At 54.9% G+C, this 23603-nt stretch overlaps 1 protein-coding gene across 1 annotated transcript; it reads left to right on the top strand.

Moving 5' to 3' along the window:
* Nucleotides 1–4102: 4102 nt before the first annotated feature.
* Nucleotides 4103–10847, top strand: C1QB (complement C1q B chain). Its single transcript, XM_059690880.1, has 3 exons — nt 4103–4259; nt 8846–9050; nt 10153–10847. Exons 2-3 carry the CDS (start codon nt 8864–8866, stop codon nt 10725–10727), a joined length of 762 nt encoding a protein of 253 aa, XP_059546863.1. The 5' UTR covers nt 4103–4259; nt 8846–8863; the 3' UTR covers nt 10728–10847.
* The last annotated feature ends 12756 nt before the right edge of the window (nt 10848–23603 follow it).

Below are 23603 nucleotides of genomic sequence, written 5' to 3'. Positions count from 1 at the left end.
AACCTGGGCATGTTCCCTGACCAGAATCCAACCACTGACCTCTTGGCTCATGGGTCCACACTCAAACGCTGAGCCACACCAGCCAGGCAATAGCTAACGCTATTGAGCACTTACTATGCACCAGGCACTATGCTAACCAATCTATTAAATTATTTAGTAGTCATAACCAAGCTCTGGGTCAGCATGAATGGGTCAGGGAAAGAGAGACTCTGTCTTCCGATGTCTGACAGACTCTGGGAGCCCCCAAGGGATCATCTAAAACCACCGCTGCCTGCGAGCTGTCAGGACTTCACTGTGATGTTCCTGGCAGCCGGGCTCAGCCACCCCAATTCTTGCTGGAGGACCAAGAGGCCGTCAGCAGCATTGCTTTCACTGACCATGAGAAGGGGTTGACAGTTCAGGTTGGAAAAGATAAAACGTTTAACTTTCCTGTGCAGACTGCAGATCTGGCCTCGGAGCCCAGAGAGACCCACTCACATCTGCGACAACCTGCCCAGCCTGGCTGGGCTCTCCGCTTGGTTCCACAAAGCCCTACAGAGCTCATGGAGGCACTGCCCAGCTGGGGTGGGCTGTACGCGGAGCGGCTTGCGCCCAGCTCCACCACCACCTCCATCCACTTTCCCACTCTTGTTCCTGAAAGGGGCTGTTTCCTACTTCCGTCCTTTGCCCGTGGTGTTCCTTCATGCTGTGGAGCCCCCACCCACCCCACTCATACAAATCCCCCATCACCTAGATGCTACACACTCAACTGTCAAGAGTCAACGCAATGATCACCTCCTCCATGAAGCCTTCCTTGATGCTCCCCTTTGTGTCCCCACAGGGCCCTCCACATACTTGGACCACAAACTCGTGACCCTTTAAAGTCCAAGTTCCCAAACCTGGAAATGCAATAAAATTACCTGCAGGCTTATTTACAGAACAAATAACCAAAAAAAAAAAAAACAAACAAAAAAACAACAACAACAAAAAACAGGTTTCCGGACCCCAGGCTTTTTTTAAATAAAGGTTCAGGGAAGACAGAACTGTGGGTGCGTGGGCGGTTGGCCAGGTGAAGCCAATACTCGCAGTCCACCAACTGGCTTTTGGGCGCTTATTCACTTACAGATCTGCCTCCCCAACCAAACGGGAAGCATCCTTGAGGGCAGAGCTGCTTTGTCACATGCCTGCACACAGTAGGGGCAGGAAAAAGGTGTGAGACAGGAAGGAGGGACAGAAAAGACACACAGAGAGAGAGCGAGAACAGAGGCCAGGGCCGAGAGCCCCGCCTGGCTCACTGCGTCAGGGTGCCTCTGGCAGGGACGCAGCCAGGTCACAGGGTCACAGGGCCGCTCCGTCCACAGCTCCCTCCATCAGCACTTAGCAGTCCACGGGCGATGCCCCCCATGATACATCTTTCCTCTCATTTATCTTTTGTTTAAAAAATCAATGTGCCATTTATGTAGGCCACGGTGTCAGACCAGAAACCCGGACTTTGGAAACGACCACTTCGTGCCATTTTTATTTCCATAATTGTCTCCCTGCTGCTCTTTTTGTCAGAAGTGACGGGCCTTTGAAAGTGCCAGCTCGTCTGCTGGGCTGCGAGGGACCGGGGGAGGGTCTTACGGGACGCAGGAAAGAAGGTATGGGGGTGGGACAGGAGCCAGAAGGAGACACCCCAAACTGTAAGGACTCTCTCACACCAAGCCAGCGATTCCAGCGGCACAGAGACCAGCTGCTTCCCACTCAGGGCCAAGGCCCAGAGACCCCCTTGCTCCTGATCCCTAGTCTAGGCCTCCCCCTAATCCAGGCATGGCCCCTCCGTCCCTGGGCTCCAAGAATTCTCATAGAAAGGGCTGGGCACTCGGCTGGGCCCCAGATATGCAGGGTTACCTCACTGGCGCCCCACAGCAACCCCCTGAGGTAGGTGCCCATGCCCCCAATACATAGATGGGAAAACTGAGATCAGTAAATGTGCCTGAGCTCACATAACCAGAAAAAGGCAAAGCTGGGGTTCAGACGTGGGAGAGGCTGACTCCAGAGCCATGCCTTTATCTCTTCCCTGCTGTTGCTTCTTTAAAAAAAAAAAAATCCTCACCCAAGGATTTTTTCCCATTGCCTCCCACACGAGCCTGGGCCGGGGCCAATGCTCAAACCTGCCATCAAGGTATGTGCCCTTAACTGGGAATCAAACCCATGATCCTTCAGTCTGTGGGCTGACGCTCTAACCACTGGGCAAGCCAGCCAGGGCTCCTCCCTGCTGCTTCTACCCCAGGTTCAAGTTCCTCTTCTCCCACTGCCATCAGCCACCAAGTGGCCTCAGGAACCCTCAGACCAGTGGTTCTCAAACTTCTGGCCCTTTAAATACAGTTCCTCATGTTGTGACCCAACCATAAAATTATTTTCGTTGCTACTTCATAACTGTAATGTTATGAATCGTAATGTAAATATCTGATATGCAGGATGGTCTTAGGCGACCCCTGTGAAAGGGTTGTTCGACCGCCAAAGGGGTCGCGACCCACAGGTTGAGAACCGCTGCCTCCGACGGACCCCTGGACCTGCAAACTACGAAACCCCTCTCCCTGCCCAGAATCCACTAAGGCCTGGTCTCCTCCACACCCAGGCCTGGGTCCCTTTGGGTCTGTAGTTGGCTCAGCCCAGAGACCCTTCAGTTTTATCAAGCTCCTCGTTCCTTTCCCTGTCACCCACTGCCGTTAACAATTTCCATCAAGCCCCACATTTTCCATCTCCAAGCACAGATGTCAGGAAGGGCCCTCCTGCCCTGCGCCAGCTGCTGTGCCTGCTGGGCAACCATCCCTGCGCGGGAGTCCCATGGCCGGAGACGCAGCCTCCGAAAGGGCTGCTGGCTGGAGTCAGGTGCCCAGCTTGGAGTCCTGCACCTGCCATGCCCTCGAGGTCTGGGCTCCCGCAGTCACACAGGAGCAAGAACCATGTGCGTGTCCTTGGGTGGTTCACACCAGTCTCCCCAGGGGAAGAGTTGCTCCAAGGGTGCAGGAACCAGGGCTGGGCTGCTGGTGGCTCTGTCTCCCAGTGCAGGGCACCTGCCGGCTCACGACACAGATCTCCCACCCAGGCCTCAATTTCCCCATCTTTAGAACGAGGGGATGGGCTGGGTAACCTCCAAGGCCCTCTCCAGCTCGAACTTGGTGTGATTCCAGGATCAACAAGCAGCAGGCCTGCCCTAGCCGGTTTGGCTCAGTGGATAGAGTGTCAGCCTGTGGACTGAAGGGTCCCAGGTCCCATTCCGGTCAAGGGCACATGCCCGGGTTGCAGGCTCAATCCCCAGGAGGGGGCGTGCAGGAGGCAGCTGATCAATGATTCTCTCTCATCATTGATGTCTCTCTCTCCCTCTCCCTTCCTCTCTGAAATCAATAAAAATATATTTTAAAAAAACAACAACAAAAAGCAACAGGCCCCTGCCTGTGCCTGTAATTGCCCCCAGCTTCACGCCCCGCTGGAAGCAGGAAGGGGTATCAATAAATAATGACCGCATTTAAAATTCATTTTCATTATTAGATTATTTTCTGAAAACAGGGGAAGAGCCGGGGTGCAGAAGGGGAAGAAAGCAGAAGAGAGGAGCCCCGAAAGGAGAAGCCTGGGACATGGCGTGATGTTAACAATTCACAGGTGGCCTGCACTCGACAGCTCACCCCCCCTTTCTCCTCCGCTGTCCCATCTGAGCCCCGCCCCCAGCCGGTGCCATCCCTAGAGCAGGTGCAATCATGGTCCCATCATGGAACAGGGGAAATGGGACTCCCTCAGGCTCCCCTGGCTGAGAACGTTTAGCTGCTAAGTGGCAGAGCCAGGTTAGGAATCAAGGTTTCTGGCGCCAAACCCAGCGCCCAGACAGCAGGCCGGCCCTGTTTCCATTTCATTGAGGAACATCCCTGTTCCCGTAGAAGACCATGAGGTCAGGGGCCCTGGCACTGAGCCACCAGCTGCGGACATTCCCCAGAACAGCCCGTTCTCCCCGCAGCTGCTGAGCAGGCGAAACCAAACTGACCACTGTCCTCCCCGCTTACAGTAAGGCCCTGCCGATTGCAGAAACAGGACCTGAAACTGCCTGAAGGCAGCAGGACCGGGTGAGAGTGGGGTGACAGGAGGGGGACTTGGGGGAGGGGGCCGTCAGGGGAAGGCCCTTCCCTTCTCTGGGGAATGGAACTTCCGCTTTGGACTGAGAGCATCAGGCTCCCGGCTCCTGGTCCCACTGCTGCCCAGCCAAACGGCATTGCAAGCGGCCTCACAGGACGCCAGGTTCCCAGGTGAGGATGGGGCGTGGTGCCTGGGGGACTGGCCGGCTGGACCAGTGGGGTGGAGGGTGGTGATTCTCAAAGTGCAGACCTTGCATCCCCTGCCTGGGAGCCCCCTGGCGTGTTTAACGCTGTGGATTCCTGCCTGGGCCCAGACCTCGGGGATGAATCTCTCTGGAGGTGAACTTGGAGATGGGCAGCCACCTAGGGCCCAGGTGAGGGGGAGGCAGCCTCAAATGGGAGCCACCAGCCTAAGGTGAGTCCTGCTTCTGCCTCTGAAGTGCTGGTGATCTGGGGCAAGCCATGTGCCTCTCGGCTGCCTCTGGGAATATCAGCACCTCAAGGTCACCCAGAGTTTAGCATAGTCTCTGGGTCAAGATGTCAGAGGCAGACGGATGTCAGGACCCAGGTCCCCCTCCACCCAGCCCAGCCTCCCCAACACCTGCCTCTTATTTCCGTGCGTCTGCGAGAAAGCTCAGCACGACTCTTCTAAAGAAATCAGGGCACTCGCAGGTGAGTGGTGGTTAGTTATTAGTTAGCACTGAGTGAGCTCAGCGTTTGTAAAGGAGGGGGTGGGACCAGGCCCCACACCAGGGACCTTCTTATTTTATAGGTTCCATCTCACTGAATCCTCCGACAGCCCTGTCAGGTGGAAATTAACTTTGCCAAAGAGGTTCGGGCTCTTGCGTGAGGTCATGCAGGGAGGTAGCAGCAGAAGGGGGAAGGGTTCAAGGTCAAGTTGGCCTGACTCCAAGTCAGGGATGAAGGCACAGTTGGGGCTGGAAGGACATGGAAGGATCAGCGATGCAGGGGGAAAAAAAGAGCAAGGGGCAAGGCTGATGGTGGTGATGACCGGTGAAGGCAGGAGGTGGTCAGACCAGATGAGTTTTAAGTCTACATCCTGGTCTGAGACGTCCATGATCCAGAACTCAGATCTTCCCACTCCCCCAACCCACCTCCCACTTCCCCCAAGAAACCTGAGTCTCATCAAAGGTCAGGACCTGCTCCTCCTCCCCCACCCCCACCTCTCTGGTGGAAGCTCTCCACCCTGGGCCGCCTCTCCCTGAGCCACCCCCTCTTCCTGAGCCCAACCTCTCAAAGGGACCGAGCATCTTCTACTTTTCCAACCATCTCCCATCATGTCCCCAAACTGATGGTGATCATTTTAAAAATAGCTAATATGCAGTAAGCATTTCCAACATGCCAGACTCTGCCGTAAGCCCTAACTCGTCTGTCCTCCCACCAACCCTATGAGCCAGAACTCCGATCTTCACACTGAGTTCTAGAGGTGGGGCTAGAGACTAGTATTAGCCCCGTTTGTCGGAGAAACTGTGGCCAGAGAGAAGGGGCCTGGCTGCGGCCCTGAGCTAAGACGTGCGGAGGCCTGATGGGGACCTGGGGGTTGATATCCTGACGGCCCTCCAGGCCTCTCACCCCCGGGGATGTTTGCCGCCTCACAGCAACAGTAACAGTAATAAGAGCGCCCTTCCCTGGGCACTGGCGGACCCAGCACGGCTCTCAGTGCAGCCCATGCATTCGCTCCTCCTGCCGGGCCCAGGTTTTCACCACCAGGCACAGCAGCCTCTTGACGTAATAACACCTGAGTGTTGAGGTCCAGTGGGCACCGGTTTAAATCCCAGCCACAGGGGGGCGCTGTGACCTTGATGGAGGGTCTCGCTCTCTCCACGTTCAGGTTCCTCATCTGTAAAATGAGCAATCAGGGATGCTTTCTCAAGAGGCCGTGGTAAGAACCGAATTCAGTGAAATAATGGCACATAAAGGTTTGGCACAGAGCCTGGTGCCTGCTAAGAGCCTAACGCATGGATTGTTAAAGTTGTCAAACTACCCTTTTGTAAAACCTCCAGCAAGAGAGGGAACGGATGCTCATTCAAAAATAAAAATCTGCAGGTGCCCTGAACCGCCCTCTGTTCGGAGCAGGGCAGAGCCCACGCCGGTCACTCGGCCCTGGTCACAGCCCCTGTGCAGCCGCCCAGCACAGAGTCGGGCATAACTCAGGAGTTTGGGCAGTGAACTGATTAGAACCAGACCAAGGTGGGGAAGCTGATTTTCTGATCCCAGCAAAGCCTCCATGTGCCAAATTCTGGGTTGGCCCAGCCAGCGCGAGGCAGAGATGGAAGGAGTTTGGCCACAGCTCCGTCCTTAACAAGCTCCCAGATGCCTGTGGGCAGGTTGCTGTCTAACGTGGGAGCCTCAGTTTCCTCATCTGCAGGATGGGGAAATAATCACAGCCCACTTTCCCAGGGTGCTATGAGGCTCAGACAACAGCAGCAACAAGTCTGAACAAGGCCATGGCCTTGCCCGGGTCCCCACAATCATCCTGGGAGGTGTGCGGGGGCCACTTTGCTCTCCCATGTTAAGAGCAGGAAATAGCTCCGCTTCTGTGAGTGGGGGGTGATGAGGAAAAGCTCTCTGGAGGAGAAAGGCTTTGGCCCGAGCCTTGAAGGAAGGGGAGGACTTGGATCTGGGCCAAGGGGAGTGGGCAGCCTTGGTAAGTGACAAGCTGCCCGTTACTGAGAAGGTGCAAGTCATGGATGGAAGGGCCCTTGGCAGAGATGCTATTGAGGAGATTCAATCATAGGCTAACGGCTCCTCAAAATTCCTCAGCACAGAATTACTGTAAGACCCCGGGCAGTAATTCCAGTAATTCCATTGCTCGGTAGAACTAAAGAGAATTAAAAACAAGGTATTTAAACAAAACCTTGTACGTGCATGTTCGTTGCAACACTATTCACAATAGCCAAAAGCAGGGAACTTCCCAAATGCCCATGAGTAATGAATGGATAAACAAATTGTAGTATGTCCACACAGTGGAATATTATTCAGCCATAAAGGGATGAAGTACTGATACGTACTACAACACAGGTGAGCCTTAAAAACATGACGCCGAGTGAAACAAGCCAGACACGAAAGGTCGAGTAGTGTGTCAATCGGCGGTTCTCAACCTGTGGGTCGTGAACAATGAAAATACATCCTGCATATCAGATATTTACATGACGATTCATAACAGCAGCAACATGAGAGTTATGAAGTAGCAACGAAAATAATTTTATGGTTGGGGGTCACCACAACATGAGGACCTGTGTGAAAGGGTCGCGGCATGAGGAAGGTTGAGAACCACTGGTTATAGGAACTACCCAGAGTAGTAAGTCCACAGGCAGAAAGCAGATGAGTGCTTGCCGGGGGCTGCGGGGGAAGCAGGACTGGGAGGAACTGCTTCGTGAGTACAGAGTGTTTGGGGGCTGAGGAGAATGTTTTGGAACTGGAGAGAGGTGGTAGTTGCACAACATTGTGAATATGCTAAATGCCACCAAAATGTTCACTTTAAAAACGATCAAATTTATGTTAGTGAACGTCAGCTTAATTATATAACGCTAAGGGCTGGACTGGATGGAGCTTAAGGCGTCTTGCAAGCTGAGGACTCGTGCCCTGAGGCACTGGCTGTGCTGAGCAGCTCGAGACAGCCCAGGGCTGCTTCTAGTTCTCTGGGGTGGAGAGGGGCCTGCACCGCCCTGTCATCAGGGCCGACGCCTTTGGAGGGACCCAGGAACAGCCACCAGAAGAGATGGGCTGGTATGCTGGCAGGGACACTGGCCAGGCCTGGGCAGTGCTGGCCAGGCCTGGGTTCGAGTCCTGGCTGCAGTCCTTCCTATGCGACCCCAAGCAAGTGACTTGGCTACCCCGAGCTTCAGCCCGATCCTCCCCTGTGCAGAAATAATAGCTCCTTCCTGGCGGGGCTGTGATGAGGATAGGAAGTGGCTCGCTGTGCAAGCAGCACAGGCACCCTGAACGCAGAAGCTCCGATGAGTGAGAGCACTTAGAATAAAATCCAGCCTGGCTGGCGTGGCTCAGTGGTTGAGCATCCATCTGTGAACCGGGAGGTCATGGTTTGATTCCTGGTCAGGGCACATTCCCAGTTTGCGGTCTAGTGTGCAGGAAGCAGCCAATCAATGATTCTCTTTCATCATTGATGTTTCTCTCTCTCTCTCTCTCTCCCTCCCCTCCTCCCTTCCTTTCTAAGATCAATTTAAAATATATATATATATATTCCAAAATCCGCACACCACAGCCGCAGGCCCTGGCCCCCGGTCACTCCGACCGCTCCCTCTCTGCTGGCCACTCTCCCCTGTGCTGGTCCACCTTCCAGGCTCTATTCTGCCTCTGGCCTCTGCCTCCACGGTCCTCTCCCCGTGGAACATTCGGCCCTTTCCTCACCTTCAGGTCCCCGCCTAAACATCACTTCTCAGAGACGCTTCCCCATCTACAACATGTTCCTGGTGGGAGGCCTCCCCTCCCAAAACCCGCCCTTTCCCACCCCAGCACAGTCCCTCTCCCTCCGGGCGCTGTCCCTGCTGTCAGAGCACCCATTGCCCATCCCCAGCTATTTCTGTTCATTGACCTCCATGAAGGCAGGGGCCTGTGCACCAGCACCCAGAGCAGGACCCACTCAGAGAACACATGCACGACTGAACGAAGCAACGAACCAGCCAACGCATTCATTCATTCATTCATTCATTCATTAAACGTGAGGCGTCACCACAGTCGTGAGTAACCTACCCCATCTTCTTGTCCCCCCGCAGGAAGCGGCGAAGACTGTGATGATGAAGACGCCGAGGGGCGGCCTCCTGGCGCTGCTGCTGCTGCTGCTGCTGCTGGGCCCTCTCGATGTCTCCCAGGCCCAGAGGGACTGCACCGGGCCCGCGGCCATCCCTGGCATCCCGGGCATTCCTGGGACACCGGGCTCTGACGGGACCCCTGGAACCCCAGGGGTAAAGGGAGCAAAAGGTCTGTCTGCTTTGGGGACACACTGGTGGCACTGGTCGAGGGCCCACCTCCTGCCTCCCGAGTCGCAGTGGCCCACCTTAGAGGTGGTAGAGGCACTTGATGCCCATCAGCTGGCTGAGCCCTCGCAATAGCTGGCAGGGAGGGAATTCTGGTTCCCATTTTACAAAGGGGCCCAGCAAATGCTGAGGCTGCGACCAGACCAGGGATCTCTGACCACTCAGTCCAGGTAGAGAGAGGGCACCACCGCAGTCACACAGCCCTGGGTTACCTCCGGGGGAAGCGGCGTCACCTCCCTGAACTGCTGTTTCCTTACCTGTCACATGTGGACAAGGGCATTTCGGCGGGGTTGTCACAGGGTTCAAAGGAGACGTCCTGCCATAAAAACCCCCTCCCCTGTGAAATCTAGTTCATTCGCTCATTGGCCCATGGCCAACCCCTCTCCCCAAATAGTCCCATTTAATCCGCACAAGGCCGCAGACTCTCAGCATCCCCATTTTACAGATGGGGAAGCTGAGCCTCGAAGAATCTGACTCACTGGAGGTGGCGCAACTAATATGGCAGACGTGACGGGAGAAGCGCATCCGTCTGCCCCGATTCCACGGTCTCGGCCACCGGGCTCTGCCACTCTGTAGGGAAAGAGGTTTTACCTTGTGTTGTGCCGAACCCAGGGTCATGGCTGCTTGGCGCGGTGGAGTGGGAGGATTCTAAGGCCCACTCCCAAGTTCCGCAAGAAAGACTGTGTGATTGCTTAGGGAGGCCAGCCTTGGGGGAGGGGACACAGCGGGCAGCCTGTGTGCCAGTCATTCGTTACCAGCCTCCAGGCTTACGCTGGAACCAGGGTGCTGGATGAGCTAGTGAGGAGGGCGCAGGGAGAGAGTGCTGCCTCCCCAGGTGTCAGTCCAAGCACATCACAGACTCAGGAAGCTGGGCTTGGAGGTGCTCTGACCAACCCCCTCCTCTTCACAGAGGGGAGGCTAAGGCCCCGAGAGGAGCAGGGGCCTGTCCACGGTGACTCCGCCAGGCTCCCGGCCTCTCCGCCCAGGGCTCCTGTCTTTGGTTCTCGGTGATCTCAGCCTCATTTCTCGTTTCCCTGCTTTTCCAGGGCTGCCAGGGCTCGCTGGAGACCATGGCGAGTTTGGAGAGAAGGGGGACCCAGGGACTCCCGGGAAGCCAGGAAAAGTCGGCCCCAAGGGCCCCGTGGGCCCCAAAGGCTCCCCAGGGCTCCCTGGACCCCGTGGCCCCAAGGGCGAGTCGGGAGACTACAAGGCCACGCAGAAGGTCGCCTTCTCCGCCATACGGAAAATCAACACGCCCCTGCGGAAGGACCAGGTGATCCGCTTCGACCACGTGATCACCAACGTGAACAACAACTATGAATCTCGCCTCGGCAAGTTCACCTGCAAGGTGCCGGGCCTCTACTACTTCACCTACCACGCCAGCTCTCGAGGGAACCTGTGCGTGAACCTCATGCGCGGCCTGGAGCGCATGGAGAAGGTGGTCACCTTCTGCGACTATGTCGTGAGCACCTTCCAGGTCACCACCGGGGGCATCGTCCTCAAGCTGGGGCTGGGGGAGAGCGTCTTTCTGCAGGCCACAGAGAGGAACTCCCTGCTGGGCATCGAAGGTGCCAACAGCATCTTCTCTGGGTTCCTGCTCTTCCCGAACCCAGAGGTGTGACCGGTGGGGCTGATTCATCCTCCTGCCCGCCCCTCACCCACCAGCAATACTCACTTTACCCCCAGCACTACCCTCACACAGTCAGTCTCCATGGATGTTGCTGAATGAATGAGTAAATAAAGTGGTCTAATTCAATTCTGTGTCCCAGCACCTGGCACATAGTAGGTGCTGAGAAATGCTGCTTGAATGCTAGTTGGATGAATGAATGAATGAATGAATGACCTCTGACAACAGAAACCCTTTGTAGTTGGAGGTGACTGGAGGGCCAGACTCTGCTTCCAGCTCTGTGACAGCCACACAGTGGGAGATGGGGAGGGAACACCATCTGTTGAGCACCTACTATGCTCTTAGCACTGAGCTAGACACTTTCCTCATTCTCTCATTAATCCTCACACTCATCCTTGGAGACATGGTGCTTCATGCCCAGTTTACAGAGGAGAAAACTGAGGACTGGAGGGATGAAGAGAGTGTCCTCAATCCCATAGCATGGCTGAGATTCAAGGGCAGGTCTGCCTACGGATGACCTGGGACCTCCTTCAAGGCAGCATGTCTAAGCCAGCCTCTAAAGGGGTTTTCTGCTTAAAATGTCACATATCCCCACCCAAGGGACCAAGGGGCCCTCCTCCAACGTCTTAACTGACCTTGGAGCCAAGACTCTTTCCCTTTTGATTCTCCCCATGTGCTTCCCCTCCCAATATCTTCCCAGACTGGCACAGGCACAGACATCCAATTAGAACAAATGTCTCAGTGGACATGGGATCCAGACAGGGTGTCCACAGGCCAGGGCTGCCATGTCTCCCTCTGAGCCTCTGGGCCCTGAGTCTCTCTCTGCAGATTGGCCCTATCGACTGTTAGGGCAAGTGGAGAAAAATGGGCTGTTTCCCTCTCCAACGACATCCTTGACCACTGGGTTAGCCCCGACCCTCGTGGAAGTGACATCCATTTTCCAGATCCCAGAAGAGGGGATCTGATTGGTCCTCTTTGGAGCAAGGGTACTCCTGGCCCAATCAGCTGAGGCCAAGAAGCAGTCGGCCTGTGAAAACAGCAGGTCACGATGATTGAGCTAAATGTCGGGCAACTATGTATTCTCTCCAGGAACAGTCACAAGGAGAAGGTTCCCTAATCCAGTGGTTCTCAGACTAAGTGAGCACCACCTCACCTGAGGGGCTGTTGGAATTTGCATTTCCAAAGAGTTTCCAGCTGCTGCTGGGAGGGAAGGGGGGTTGTTCGACTCTTTAAGAACCACTGTTGCCCTAGCTGGTTTGGCTCAGTGGATAGAGCGTTGGCCTGCGGACCAAAGGGTCCTGGGTTCAGTTCTGGTCAAGGGCATATACCTTGGTTGCTGGCTCCTCCTCGGGCCGAAGCCTGGTCAGGGCTTGTGCAGGAGGCAACCAACCAATGTGTTTCTCTCACATCGATGTTTCTTTCTGTCTTTCCCGCTCTCTTCCATTCTCCCTAAAAACCAATGGAAAAAATATCCTCGGGTGAGGATTAAAAAAAAATAAAAGGAACCACTGTTCTAATCTTATGGTGCCCATTCTACAGATGAGAATAATGAGGCTCAGGGAGGGATGTTACTTGCCCGTGTTACACAGAGGATCTAGGATTCAGATCCAGGTCTCTAACCCAGTGTTAAGCTCTGCGCCCTATTCCCCAGGCTGCAGGGGCCCGGCCCTCTGGGTGGGAGCAGTTCTCAGAGCAGCATGGGTGGGCCCTGCTGAATGTCTGCTACCTCCTTCCTGCAGTGCCTCATCCCAGCTTCTGCACCTCCGCTCCAGGTTCTTCTGTTGGATTAAATTCCCCGAAGTGGACTCCCTAGGTCCATGGTCAGCCAACCATGACTCCCGAGCCACATGCGGCTCTTTGGCCCCTTGAGTGTGGCTCTTCCACAAAATACCATGTGTGGGCGCGGACGTACAGTGCGATTGAAACTTCGTGACCCATGCGCAGAAGTCGGTATTTTGTGGAAGAGCCACACTCAAGGGGCCAAAGAGCCGCATGTGGCTCGCGAGCCACGGTTTGCCGAGCCACAGTTTGCCGACCACTGCCCTAGGAGAAAGGACGTGCAAACTTTGAAGGCTTTGAAATGTGTTTCCAAATGGAGGGCTGGGCAATCAAAGCTGAACTGCCAGGCGAGGTCCAGGCTGGCTGCCACCAGGGGGAGCTGACTCCAGGACAAGGACAGCCTGGGAGCCGGGAGGGTGGGGTGGGGGCGGGGGGGGGGGGGGGGAGACAGGGCCTGGATGGTGAGACCTCCTCCCTCCTCCCTCTCCTCCCCCCAAGCCCATTCTGCTCCCTGGGTGGGCTATGAGCTTCCAGGGTGGGGTTGGTGTCAGCTTTGAAGACCCAACTTCCTCTAAACCAGGGTCCCCAAGGTGTGGTTCAGGCATCAGCACCACCAGGGAGCTTGTGGGAAATGCAGGTTCTCAGGCCCACGACAGAGGGACTGAATCGCAAAATCTGAAGACGGGGCCCTGCCATCTGTGTTTTAACAAGCCCTCCGGCTGATTTCGAGGCAGCTACAGCTTGAGACTCACAGCTCTGGACCAGGGGTTGCCAAGCCTTTCCTGTAATTCGCCAGATGGGAACCATCTTCGGCTCTGAGGGCCGTCCAGTCCCTGTTGTGACTGCTCACCTCTGCTTCCGCAGCGAGAAAACGGCCGCAGACAGTGAATAAATAAATAAGCGTGGCTGCGTTCCAGTAAACTTTTATGAAGACTGGAATTTGGATTTTACATAATGTTCGTACGTCGCGAGATATTTTTCTTCTGATTTTCCCCCAACCTTTTAAAAATGTAAAAACCATTCTTAGCTAGCAAGCTGCGCACAGTCTGTGGGCTGCATTCGCCAACCTGCTGTCAACCCAGGTACGGCTCTGGGCTCCGAAGGAGAGGAGCAGGAACCCGAACCCAGAACCGCCTGACTCCCAAGCCAGCGTGCCAGTCAGCCAGCTTCCAGCCTGGGACCGGAACAGAGAAACTCTCTGGGCCTCGCTGCCCTTGACTGTAAAATGGGCAATGCAACCCCTGGCACCTGGCTTCCCATTTTCGTGGGCAACGAAAATCCCTGGAAATTATTGGTGTCCAGACCCCATCCCAGAGGCTCTAGTGTCCTAGGACCTGGAGGGGCCCAGGAGTCTGCACTTTTCCCAAACATCCCAGGTGATTCTGACACAGGCGGTCCTCTGTCCCCCTCCCCACCCCCAAGGGAGAGGGCTGTGCTAATGGACACAAAAGCTGTGACTAGTGGTGGCCCGGCGTCTGCCCTCAGGAGCCCATTGGCTACATCGGGTCGAGGGAAGAAGGGGAAATAGACTTCCTATCTGCTGAAAGCTACGCAAGATGAACAATGCAGGGAGGGAGGAACGGCTGGGAGCCCCGTAACAAGGACAGTGGTCTCAGAGAAGCTATCTTCGAATCCCATCTCTGCCACGTCCAGGCTGTGGGTTCTCAGGCTAATTCCTTCACCTCTCTGGGTTACAGTTTCCTCATCTGTAACATGGGGGTGATAATCATACCCCCAGAAAGTTGATGAGGGTTTAGTGGGCTTTGCACATAAAAGTACACGGACCGGACAGTACACAGACAGGTCGCCACAAGTATTAGCTATAGCTATCCCTGGTGGGCTGTTATTGGAAATGGGGTGCTATGATGGTCAGGGCTCCTCAAATTCAAGTGTGCTCAGAACCACCTGGCGTCTTTATAAAATGCATTTCTAATTCAGTGTGGGGAGGAGTGGGGGGGGGGCTGAGAAGTTGCTTTCTCAGCGGAGTTGGTGCTGCTGAGCCCGGGCCGCACTCTAAGTGTCTGTGGCTAGGAGCACTGGTTCAGCATGTTGATCTATATCAGTGGTTCTCAACCTTCCTAATGCCGCAACCCTTTAATACAGTTCCTCATGTTGTGGTGACCCCCAATTTCATTGTTACAAATTGAACATAATTAAAGCATAGTGATTAATCACAAAAACAATATGTCATTATATATGTGTTTTCCGATGGTCTTAGGTGACCCCTGTGAAAGGGTCGTTCGACCCCCAAAGGGGTCGCGACCCACAGGTGGAGAACCGCTGAATATGGACCTGAATTCTCCCATCCATGGGCGGTGGCAGCACCGGGGCTGGTGAGGGCGAGTGCTCCGCGACTGCCCTCTACTGTTATTGCTGCCATTGTGGCCATTGCGATTATGATCTGATGGGGGCGGTGAAGGAGTTCGCAGCAGACAGAGGAAAGGGCCGAGGGTGAGGGGCCTATTTCCCCGGATGATGAGCACCCCTTGCTCCGAGCACTGCCGGCCCCACCCCCGTTTCTCCTCCATGGCCCCGCCTTTCTGGTCTCCTGCTGACAAAGGAACACCAGGTGCCCTGCCTTAAACCACCCCCGACCCAGCACACACACAAACACATGCCCTTTCACAGCAAGCTGCGCGTGTGTTTATTTTTGCACATAGCCAGGAGGCTCGCTCATAGACAACCCTGTGGACCAGATGCAGGAGAAGAGGGGGTGTTTGTTCAAGAAATCCAGCAGGGCCCACCCAGGGAGGGGCACCCCCGGGCAGTGAGGGGACCTGGCAGAGCAGGAGCACCCTGGATGGGATGTCAAGAGCTCCCAGTTCTAGGCTGGTCTTGGAACCCGGCTTACTGTGTGACCTCAGAGAAGGTGCTTCCTTCTCTGAGCCTCAGACTTCCCTACAGAAGGAGGGGCTCTAACTAGTCAGCTACATTAGACTCACTGGGGACAGGAACAGGTTCTCAGGCCTGCCCCAAGCCTACTGATTAGGAACCTAGGAGAGCTCTTGACACCCATAGGACAAGGGGGAAGCGTAATTACATAGTCACTGACCAGAGAGGAAGCCATGGCCAAGTCCCCCATCACACCCTTACCCAGCATCCCCACCTCTATAGACTATAGCTATGGCCCAGAGGGCAGCTAAAGAGGCCAAAGAATGAACATTTCGTGGCCCAGAGAACCCAAAAGACTCATGTTTATCAAGTAAATGAATGAGAACATGGATGTTAGTTAATTAATTGATTGATGAACGTGTCTTACTCTAGAGAGTGCAGGGCCCAGTGATGGATATACATAATAGATGCTCAGTAAATAGTTGTTGAATGGAAGGAAGAAAGCCAAGATGCAAGGAATGTCAAAATTATGTGCTGCCTGGAAAGAGGGAATGTAATCATGTTCCATGGGCCCTTGGGAAAATTTCCATAGGAAGGTTTGGCATTTCCAAGGGAAACAAAGGCAGGCAGGCAGAGAGATACTCAACTGAGATCAAGAAGGTGCCAGGCATGCAGACATTCGTGCATTTATCCCTCATGACACCCCCTCCCCCGACACACACACACACACACACACACACACACACACACATGCACACGCACACGCACGCGCATCGTTGCCCCGTTCAGAGGCGGGAGACTGAGGATGGAATAGAGAACTGAGGCCCAGAACCTGCAGAGACACCCCTAGCATGCAGGTCTGCATGACACATATTTTCTTGGCAGCCTCCTTCCTCACTTCCTGCCTCCCCACCTCGTTTCCTGTTGCCTCTCACAGACTCTTCTCTGTACCGTTTTGTCGGGTATTTGTCCCTATGAGCTCTTACAGCATCGGGGAGCAGGGAGAATGTAAACAAGCCAACAGCAGAAAGAGGGCAAAAGAAGCAACGTATGGTACACAGAACACCTACTGTGCGTCAGGCCCGGTGCCCGATGCTGGGTGCACGATCCCTCATTGGCTTCTCACAAGAGCCCTCGCCAGGTTCTTACCAGGTTCAAATCCAGCTTTGCCACGTTCTAGCTGGGTGACATTGACAGTGGAGTCACCTCCACTCGGAGTTGTTGTTTCCTCGGCTGTGAAATGAAGCGAAATTGGCTAATATTGGTATGAGCACTAAATGAGTGATGTATGTAAAGCGCCTGTCTGGGGCATAGTAGGACCACAAGCAAGAGTGGTTATTTTTTTTATATATATATATATTTTATTGATTTTTACAGAGAAGAAGGGAGAGGGATAGAGAGTTAGAAACATCGATGAGACAGAAACATCGATCAACTGCCTCCTGCACACCCCCCAGTGGGGATGTGCCCGCAACCAAGGTACATGCCCTTGACCGGAATCGAACCTGGGACCCTTGAGTCCGCAGGCTGACGCTCTATCCACCGAGCCAAACCGGTTCGGCAAGAGTGGTTATTGAAAAGAACCACATGCCACACCCGACGCCTAGGAAGTCCCCAGCAATGTTAGCCTCCTCGCCTAGGAAATGAAGCTATTGGTTGCTGTGAGGGTCGTTCCATGAGCTACCAGAGACAAAAAAGCTGACACGCCCTGTGCCCATCCTGGGACAAATGTCCCCTTCTCCCTCCATGGGTTCGCAGCGGCGCCACATGAGCCCGTCTACAGGCTCCAGTCTCAGGGCAGCTCTCCCTGAGGGCGCGGGTATCGCAGGGGAGGCGGCTGGGCCCTCATTAGAACGTGTCTGCAGACCTTGTTTGGAGCGCGTCAGCGAATGTGATTAAAGACAAGATGTAAATGTCAGCCTCCCTGAGACCCTCCCCAGCTGGTTTCCGGGGAAGGAGACCTGAAAATATGTCTTCATTCCTTCCGTGTTATGGCTCAGGGCATGGACAGCTTCAGCGGAGGGGTTCACCGGCTGGGAGCCTGCACAGGCCTGGGAGCAGGGGCGAGGGGGCCAGTCTGCCCTCGACCTCGCAGACAACTGTGGGGCCTGGAGTCACCTAGCCCCTGTGAGCCTGTTTCCGCGTCTAGAAAATAGGGACAATAATCTAGGCGCCGTGGCCATTAGGAAGATAAAGGTAAGGTCTGTAAGGTACCGAGGGCAGTACCCTGCTCGGAGCAGGCGCCCACTGCCACCGGGAAAACAACGCAGACCCCGTGGGGAATTGAGCCACATAGGTGCTCAGTGGATGCCCCTTTAATTGGAGGCAAGCTAGTAGGGACTTGGAGATCCTCAGTGCAGGGACATTAAAAACAGGTAATGGGGCAGCGTAAGGAGCAAGAGCACTGGTCCCAGAGTCATTGACTCAAGGTGTGGCCTTGGGTAAGTGACTCTACTCTCTGGGGCTCGGTTTCCTCATCTGTAAAATGGGCCACTCATCCCTGGTCTGTCCAGGCTCTTTTTACCGGAGCACTGTAATGAGGTCGAAGACTGACCCTGCTGGACATGGCACGGCGCTTGCTCAGATCCTGGTGCTCCCAGGCCTGGGTTTGAATCCTGGCCCCCTCCATGGGCTGTGGGGCTGTGGGCCAGTCCCCTCACATCTCCGGGCCTCCCTATGCTCATCAGTGGGACTGGGCATTAGTTATGGCCAGGTCGTCTGAGGCAGCCTGGTGTAGAGACAGAGCACTGGACTAGGAGCCAGAAGACCTGGGTTCAAGTTGGGACCTGAGCATCCTCTTGCTGTGTGGCGTTGGGAACCACCCTTCCCCGCTTGAGCCTCAGTTTCCCTATCTGTAACAGGAGAAGAGGACCAGATGGTCTCCGGGTCACCTCAGCTCAGGCACATGGAATTGCTTTCAGGAAGTGAAAAGATGGCTGGGCTGTGGACCAAAGCGGTGGTTTCGTGATTAACGAAGGGACAGAACCACATGGCAGGAGAAGCCCCGGGGTGCTGCTGGAGTCCCCCAGCCAGGTCAAAAGACGCAGGTGTGAGCTCGCCGTGCTACAACCCCAAGCCCCAGGTAAAGTGTCATGGGGAGACCTGCTCCCAGACCCAGGAATGGAGGGGTGAGTGTAGGGGAGGGGAGGGGAGGGGAGATTCCTTTTCACAAATTGCTCCTGAACCTCAGAGGAGAATAATAGCAGCTAACACTGACTGAGCTCCTCCTCGGTTCCAGGTTCTGTCCTAAACACTTCAGAGCCCAGCCAGTGTGGCTCAGTGGTTGAGCATCAACCTATGAACCAGGAGCTTATGGTTGGATTCCTGGTCAGAGCACATGCCCGGGTTGTGGGCTTGGTCCCCAGTTGGGGGCATGCAGGAGACAGTCGATCAATGAATGATTCTCTGTCATCATTGATGTTTCTATCTCTCTCTCCCTCTCCCTTCCTCTCTGAAATCAATACAAATATATTTTTAAACAATAAATACTTTATATGTGTTAACTTGTCTAATTCTAATGATGCATGTACTACTTATGATACCCATTTCACAGATATGGAAACTGAGGTACAGGGAGGTTGTAACTTGGTCAGGCTCTCACAGCTGGTACATGGCAGAGCTGGGACATGGACTAAGACTGCGTGGTCCCTCAACTGCTCTCTTGAAATATCCACGATAGAGAATCATTTAATGAGCACCTACTGTGTACCAGGCTCTGTGCTAGCTTCTTTATGGTAAACTCTTCATTAATGACAACAGCATCCTTACGAGGAAGGAGTCTCATTGTTCATATTTTGCAGATGAGGAAATGAAGGCCGGAGGGATGAACTGCTTCCCTGGGCCCCACACCTAGAACTTGGCTGAGCTGGGATTCTGACCCAGGTCTGTCTCAGGCCAAGGCTGGGCAGGATCCTCCCCAGGACCCTTGGGTACAGAAGCAGGTGTCAGGAAGAGGCAGGACCATGGCTGATACAGAATGTGGCAACAGCGCCTCACGCGCACTCCTGGGCTAGAGAGGAAGGGTCCAGGCCATTGCAAGGTGGTGGGGACACCCCCACGACCGATGTTTGGGGTTTTTGAAAAGCTGTTGCGAAGTCCACAGAAGGGCAGGTTGCTTTACTGAGCTGTGTCCCAGGCGATCACACTAAATTCCTTCTATTTATGGTCACTGGATTCTTATTTATGATGTAGGCGCCATTCTTATCATCACCATTTCTTGGGTAAGGAAACTGAGGCTCGGACAGGTGAAGTCAGGGCCACACACTTAGGAGGAGCTAAATGCAGGTCTATGTGTCTCAAAGTCAGTGCCTTTTCCAAAGGGCCACACCTCTCCTCCCTAATTAGTGCTCATCCCCTCTAACACGCACTGCCTGGTACCTGGAGCACAGCAGGTACGCCAGCCCTGTTCCCTCCTGGCCCCCTCCCAGGGCCCCGAAAGCATAACCTCCCTGTGGACACGCTCATTCCCATCCTGTCCCCGGCATTGTGAGGACCAGACCAGCTCCTTGCTCCGGGCAGCTGACGGTTCTCCGCTCAGTGGTTCGTGCTCCAGATATTAAATTACTCGTAAAATATTTGGCCTGTCCCCAGGGCGGCCACTTCCTCCTCCCTGCGCCCACTGCTCACCTCCCACTACAAGGTCAAGTTCTTCAGTGGAGGGAGAGCTCAGAATACGAACCGAACTTCATCTGGAATCAGCCTGCCTTGGGGGAGCAGGGAGCCCGGAAAAGAGGCGGCTCTGAGAGGGTTGGGATTGTCCAGTGGAGGGGATCCTGTCTGTGACCCCCATTCTGGGGTCCCCACGCCTGGCCTGAACTAAGGACTGCTCCCCAGGGCCTATACTGCAGGGTATGGAGAGCCCGGAACTCCTGACCACACCAAGCCCTTTAGGACAAGGCCAAGGGTGACCTGGAATAAGTTTCCATTGTCTGAGGGGCAAGTGGTCCCTCCTCTCCTCCTCCCTCTCCCCTGCTCAGTTGTCATGGCAACCACAGTGGGGGGTGGGAGGCTGGACCCATCAACTCCTGGCCAGGCTACCCAGCATGCTATGCGTTCACCCAGTTTCTCCCTCACTGCCCTTTGGGCAGGCGGGGCAGGGGGGAGGGGGACGGGGGGAGGGTGTGGGGGGCGGGTATCTGATCCTGCCCTGTCACTAGCTTGCAGAGGGTTCACCTCCAAGGGTCACCACCTCCAGTCTCCTGCCTTCGGCCAGAGGTTTCCCTGCACAGGTCTCAGGAACGGGACTTTCATGAATGTGGTTTGACGGAGAACGATTTGGGGGGTCTCTCTTGAGCCCCCTGGAGTTAATGAAGTCAGTTAAGCCCTGGGATTAGAAGGTCGGGGTCATGGGTATAGCCCATGTTTGCAGAGTAACACCCCACCCCAACCCTAGCTCCACCAGCTGTTTCAAAAATGCCTAACGCTGGTCGTCTGGGGAACTGGGGAAGAAGTGAGGATGGGGCCCGGCAACTCCATCCCGCGTCCCCAGCACCATCAGGGGCCCCTCAGCGTACATACCCTTCAACCTGGGCCTCCAGCACCTCGCCTCCTCACTCCTGTCCTCACAGCCCACGGAGGGAGACACCTCTTAGCATCTCCATTTTGCAGAGAAATGTTCATAATAGTAGTGCCCGTATCCGCAAGCTCTCACCACCCTGGCATGGGGTTTCATAAGTGCAATGCCCCCCAAAATGGGGCTTGGCCTGTGTCATGGCTGCTCCACTCGGGGTACACTGCCGCGGGGTGGCGGTAGGCACTGCTGGGTAGGGTTTCCCTGAGTTCCAGAAGATGATTTTTCAGTTTACATCCTTCTGCCACCATCTAGAAAATATAATGCCATTACTTCTTTCCCTTCCTGTTATCCCAGGGCTTTATAAATAGATGATGTTAAGCAGGCTTTAAACAAACGGCCTGTTTTTGGCAGAAGAAAGCGCAGCCTCCGGAACCAGACTGTCTGAATTCGAATCCAGACCCAGCCGCTGGAAACGTACATTTTCTCTCTGTGCTGCTGCTTCTCTCTCTGCAAAACGGAGATGATAAAAGGTATCCCCCTCACGGGTTGTGGTGAGGACTTGATGAGTTAATGCACACAACGTGCTCACGAGAGCGCCTGACACAACATTAAGCTCTTAAACATCACTGCGTATTAATATTTAAAGATGAGGCATGAAAGCAAAGTGGCAAAAATAATTTGTATTCTGAGGTCCACAGGCCCATCTCCCTCTATCTGGTCTTCTGTCTGGGGTTTCTGATCTGGTGGTTCGTTTCGGGGCTGCACTGGCTCCGCCACCATCTGCCCAGATGCCGCTTCCAGCTCCCTCAGCCCCGGGCTCTCACCTCGTCGGGACCCACCCTCCCGCTCCGGGCTCACCGCCACCCGGGTCTGTCCCCTGAACCTTGGCAACTGTTTCTTGCCTCTTGCCCTGCTCTCCTGAGACCTATCTCTTCACTGTAGTCCCAGCCATTTTTCTAAAATAAAAATACTCCCTGCTCAAGTGCCCCCCGTGGCTCCCAATACCCCCAGGACTAAGTCCAGGCTCTTTCGCTGGTCCCCTCCCCCACCCACCACTGCAGCCTCCTCTCCCTCCCTCTGCTGTCAGAACGCTGTGCTCCTGACCCAGCAGCCTCTTCTCCTTCCTCCAAAGCCTCGGGCCCGCTCGCGCTCTGTGGCCTGTGCAGGCGCTGTTCCCTCTGCCCGCCTCTCCCCCTCCCACCCCTGCTACCCGGGCTCCTGCCTGCTCAACCTCGAGATGTGACTCTTGTCTCCCCTTCCCTGAGAAGGCCTTCCTGACGCCTCTACAACCCCCAGAGGGTGGAGACCCTTCGTTGCCGGCCTCGAGCCCTCCGTGGGCTGGCAGGGGCCTGCCTGAGTCCCTCTCTATCCCCAGAGAAGCCCCCTGCACGCAACAGACCTCTGAGGAACACGGCCCTGTTCAGCCTAGAATGTTCTCTGCCCCATGTCCTCTGTCCCAGTACCTCCTACTTACCCTCCCAGGCCTGCCTAAGTGTCACCTCCTCCAGGAGCCCTTTGGAGCCCGGGCCCCCACGTCCCCCCGACGTGGAATAGTTCGCTTTCTCCTCCAGGTGTGAACTCACCCAACAGGCATGAGCTCAGCCACAGCTGCAGCCCCAGGCCCGAGAACAGAGCCCAGCAAACACTCAGAGCTCGAGAACACGTGTCGAATGCGCGAGCAGATGAATGACCAGGGGTATAGACTAGATCAGTGGTTCTCAACCGAGGTGATTTTATCCTCCCTCTCCCTCCACTTGGCGATGTCTGAAGACATTCTTTTTTTCTTTTTTAAATTGATTTCAGAGAGGAAGGGAGAGGGAGAGAGAGATAAAAACATCAATGATGCCCTCGCCGGTTTGCTCAGTGGATAGAGCATCGGCCTGCAGACCGGAGGGTCCCAGGTTTGATTCCAGTCAAGGGCACATGCTCTGGTTGTGGGCTCGATCCCCAGTAGGGGGTGTGCAGGAGGCAGCCGATCAATGATTCTCTCTCATTATTGATGTTTCTGTCTCTCTCTCTCTCTCCCTTCCTCTCTGAAATCAATAAAAATATTTTTTTAAAAAAATAAATACTTTTAGAAAAAGAAAAAAGAAGCATCAATGATGAGAGCGAATCATTGATCAGCTGCCTCTTGCACGCCCCCTACTGGGGATCGAGCCCACAACCCAGGCATGTGGCCTGACCAGGAATCAAACCGTGACCTCCTGGTTCATAGGTCGACACTCAGTCACTGAGCCACGCCGGCCGCGCCTGCAGACATTCTTGTTTGTCACAGCTGGTTGGGGGGAGCAGGGGTCTGATACTGAGGTCGAGTGGGGAGAGGCCACGGATCTTATTAAACAGACAATGTACAGGACCCCACAATGAGAATTAGCCCCAATGTCAAGTGTGCCGAGGCTGAGAAGCCCTGGTCTAGAGCTCATTCCCTGCAAAGCTGTCCGCCCAGCGCATGCAGGACCCTCGGGGGTGGAACCTGATCTTCCATCTCTGTCTCCTTGGCACCCACTGGAGAGCGGGCACTCAATCAGCAGTTTTTTAAAATAAACTCACTGGTGAGATGATTCCTGTCCTTTCCTCTCCCCAGCTGCCTCCCCTCCTTGGAGCACGGCCTCAGTGTCGTCAGACGCTCCTTCTGGGGCTATTCTTGGGTCTCGAGCCTTCGGCTTGCCACGCCCCTCCAGTTAGTTCCTGCCGGCCCCAACCTCCTTTTCCTCAGCTCCGCCCCATCCCACAGTCATGAGGAATAA

Source organism: Myotis daubentonii, chromosome 3, assembly GCF_963259705.1.
Source record: "Myotis daubentonii chromosome 3, mMyoDau2.1, whole genome shotgun sequence".
NCBI lineage: Eukaryota > Metazoa > Chordata > Mammalia > Chiroptera > Vespertilionidae > Myotis > Myotis daubentonii.
This window is presented reverse-complemented; position numbering and strand designations above follow the sequence as displayed.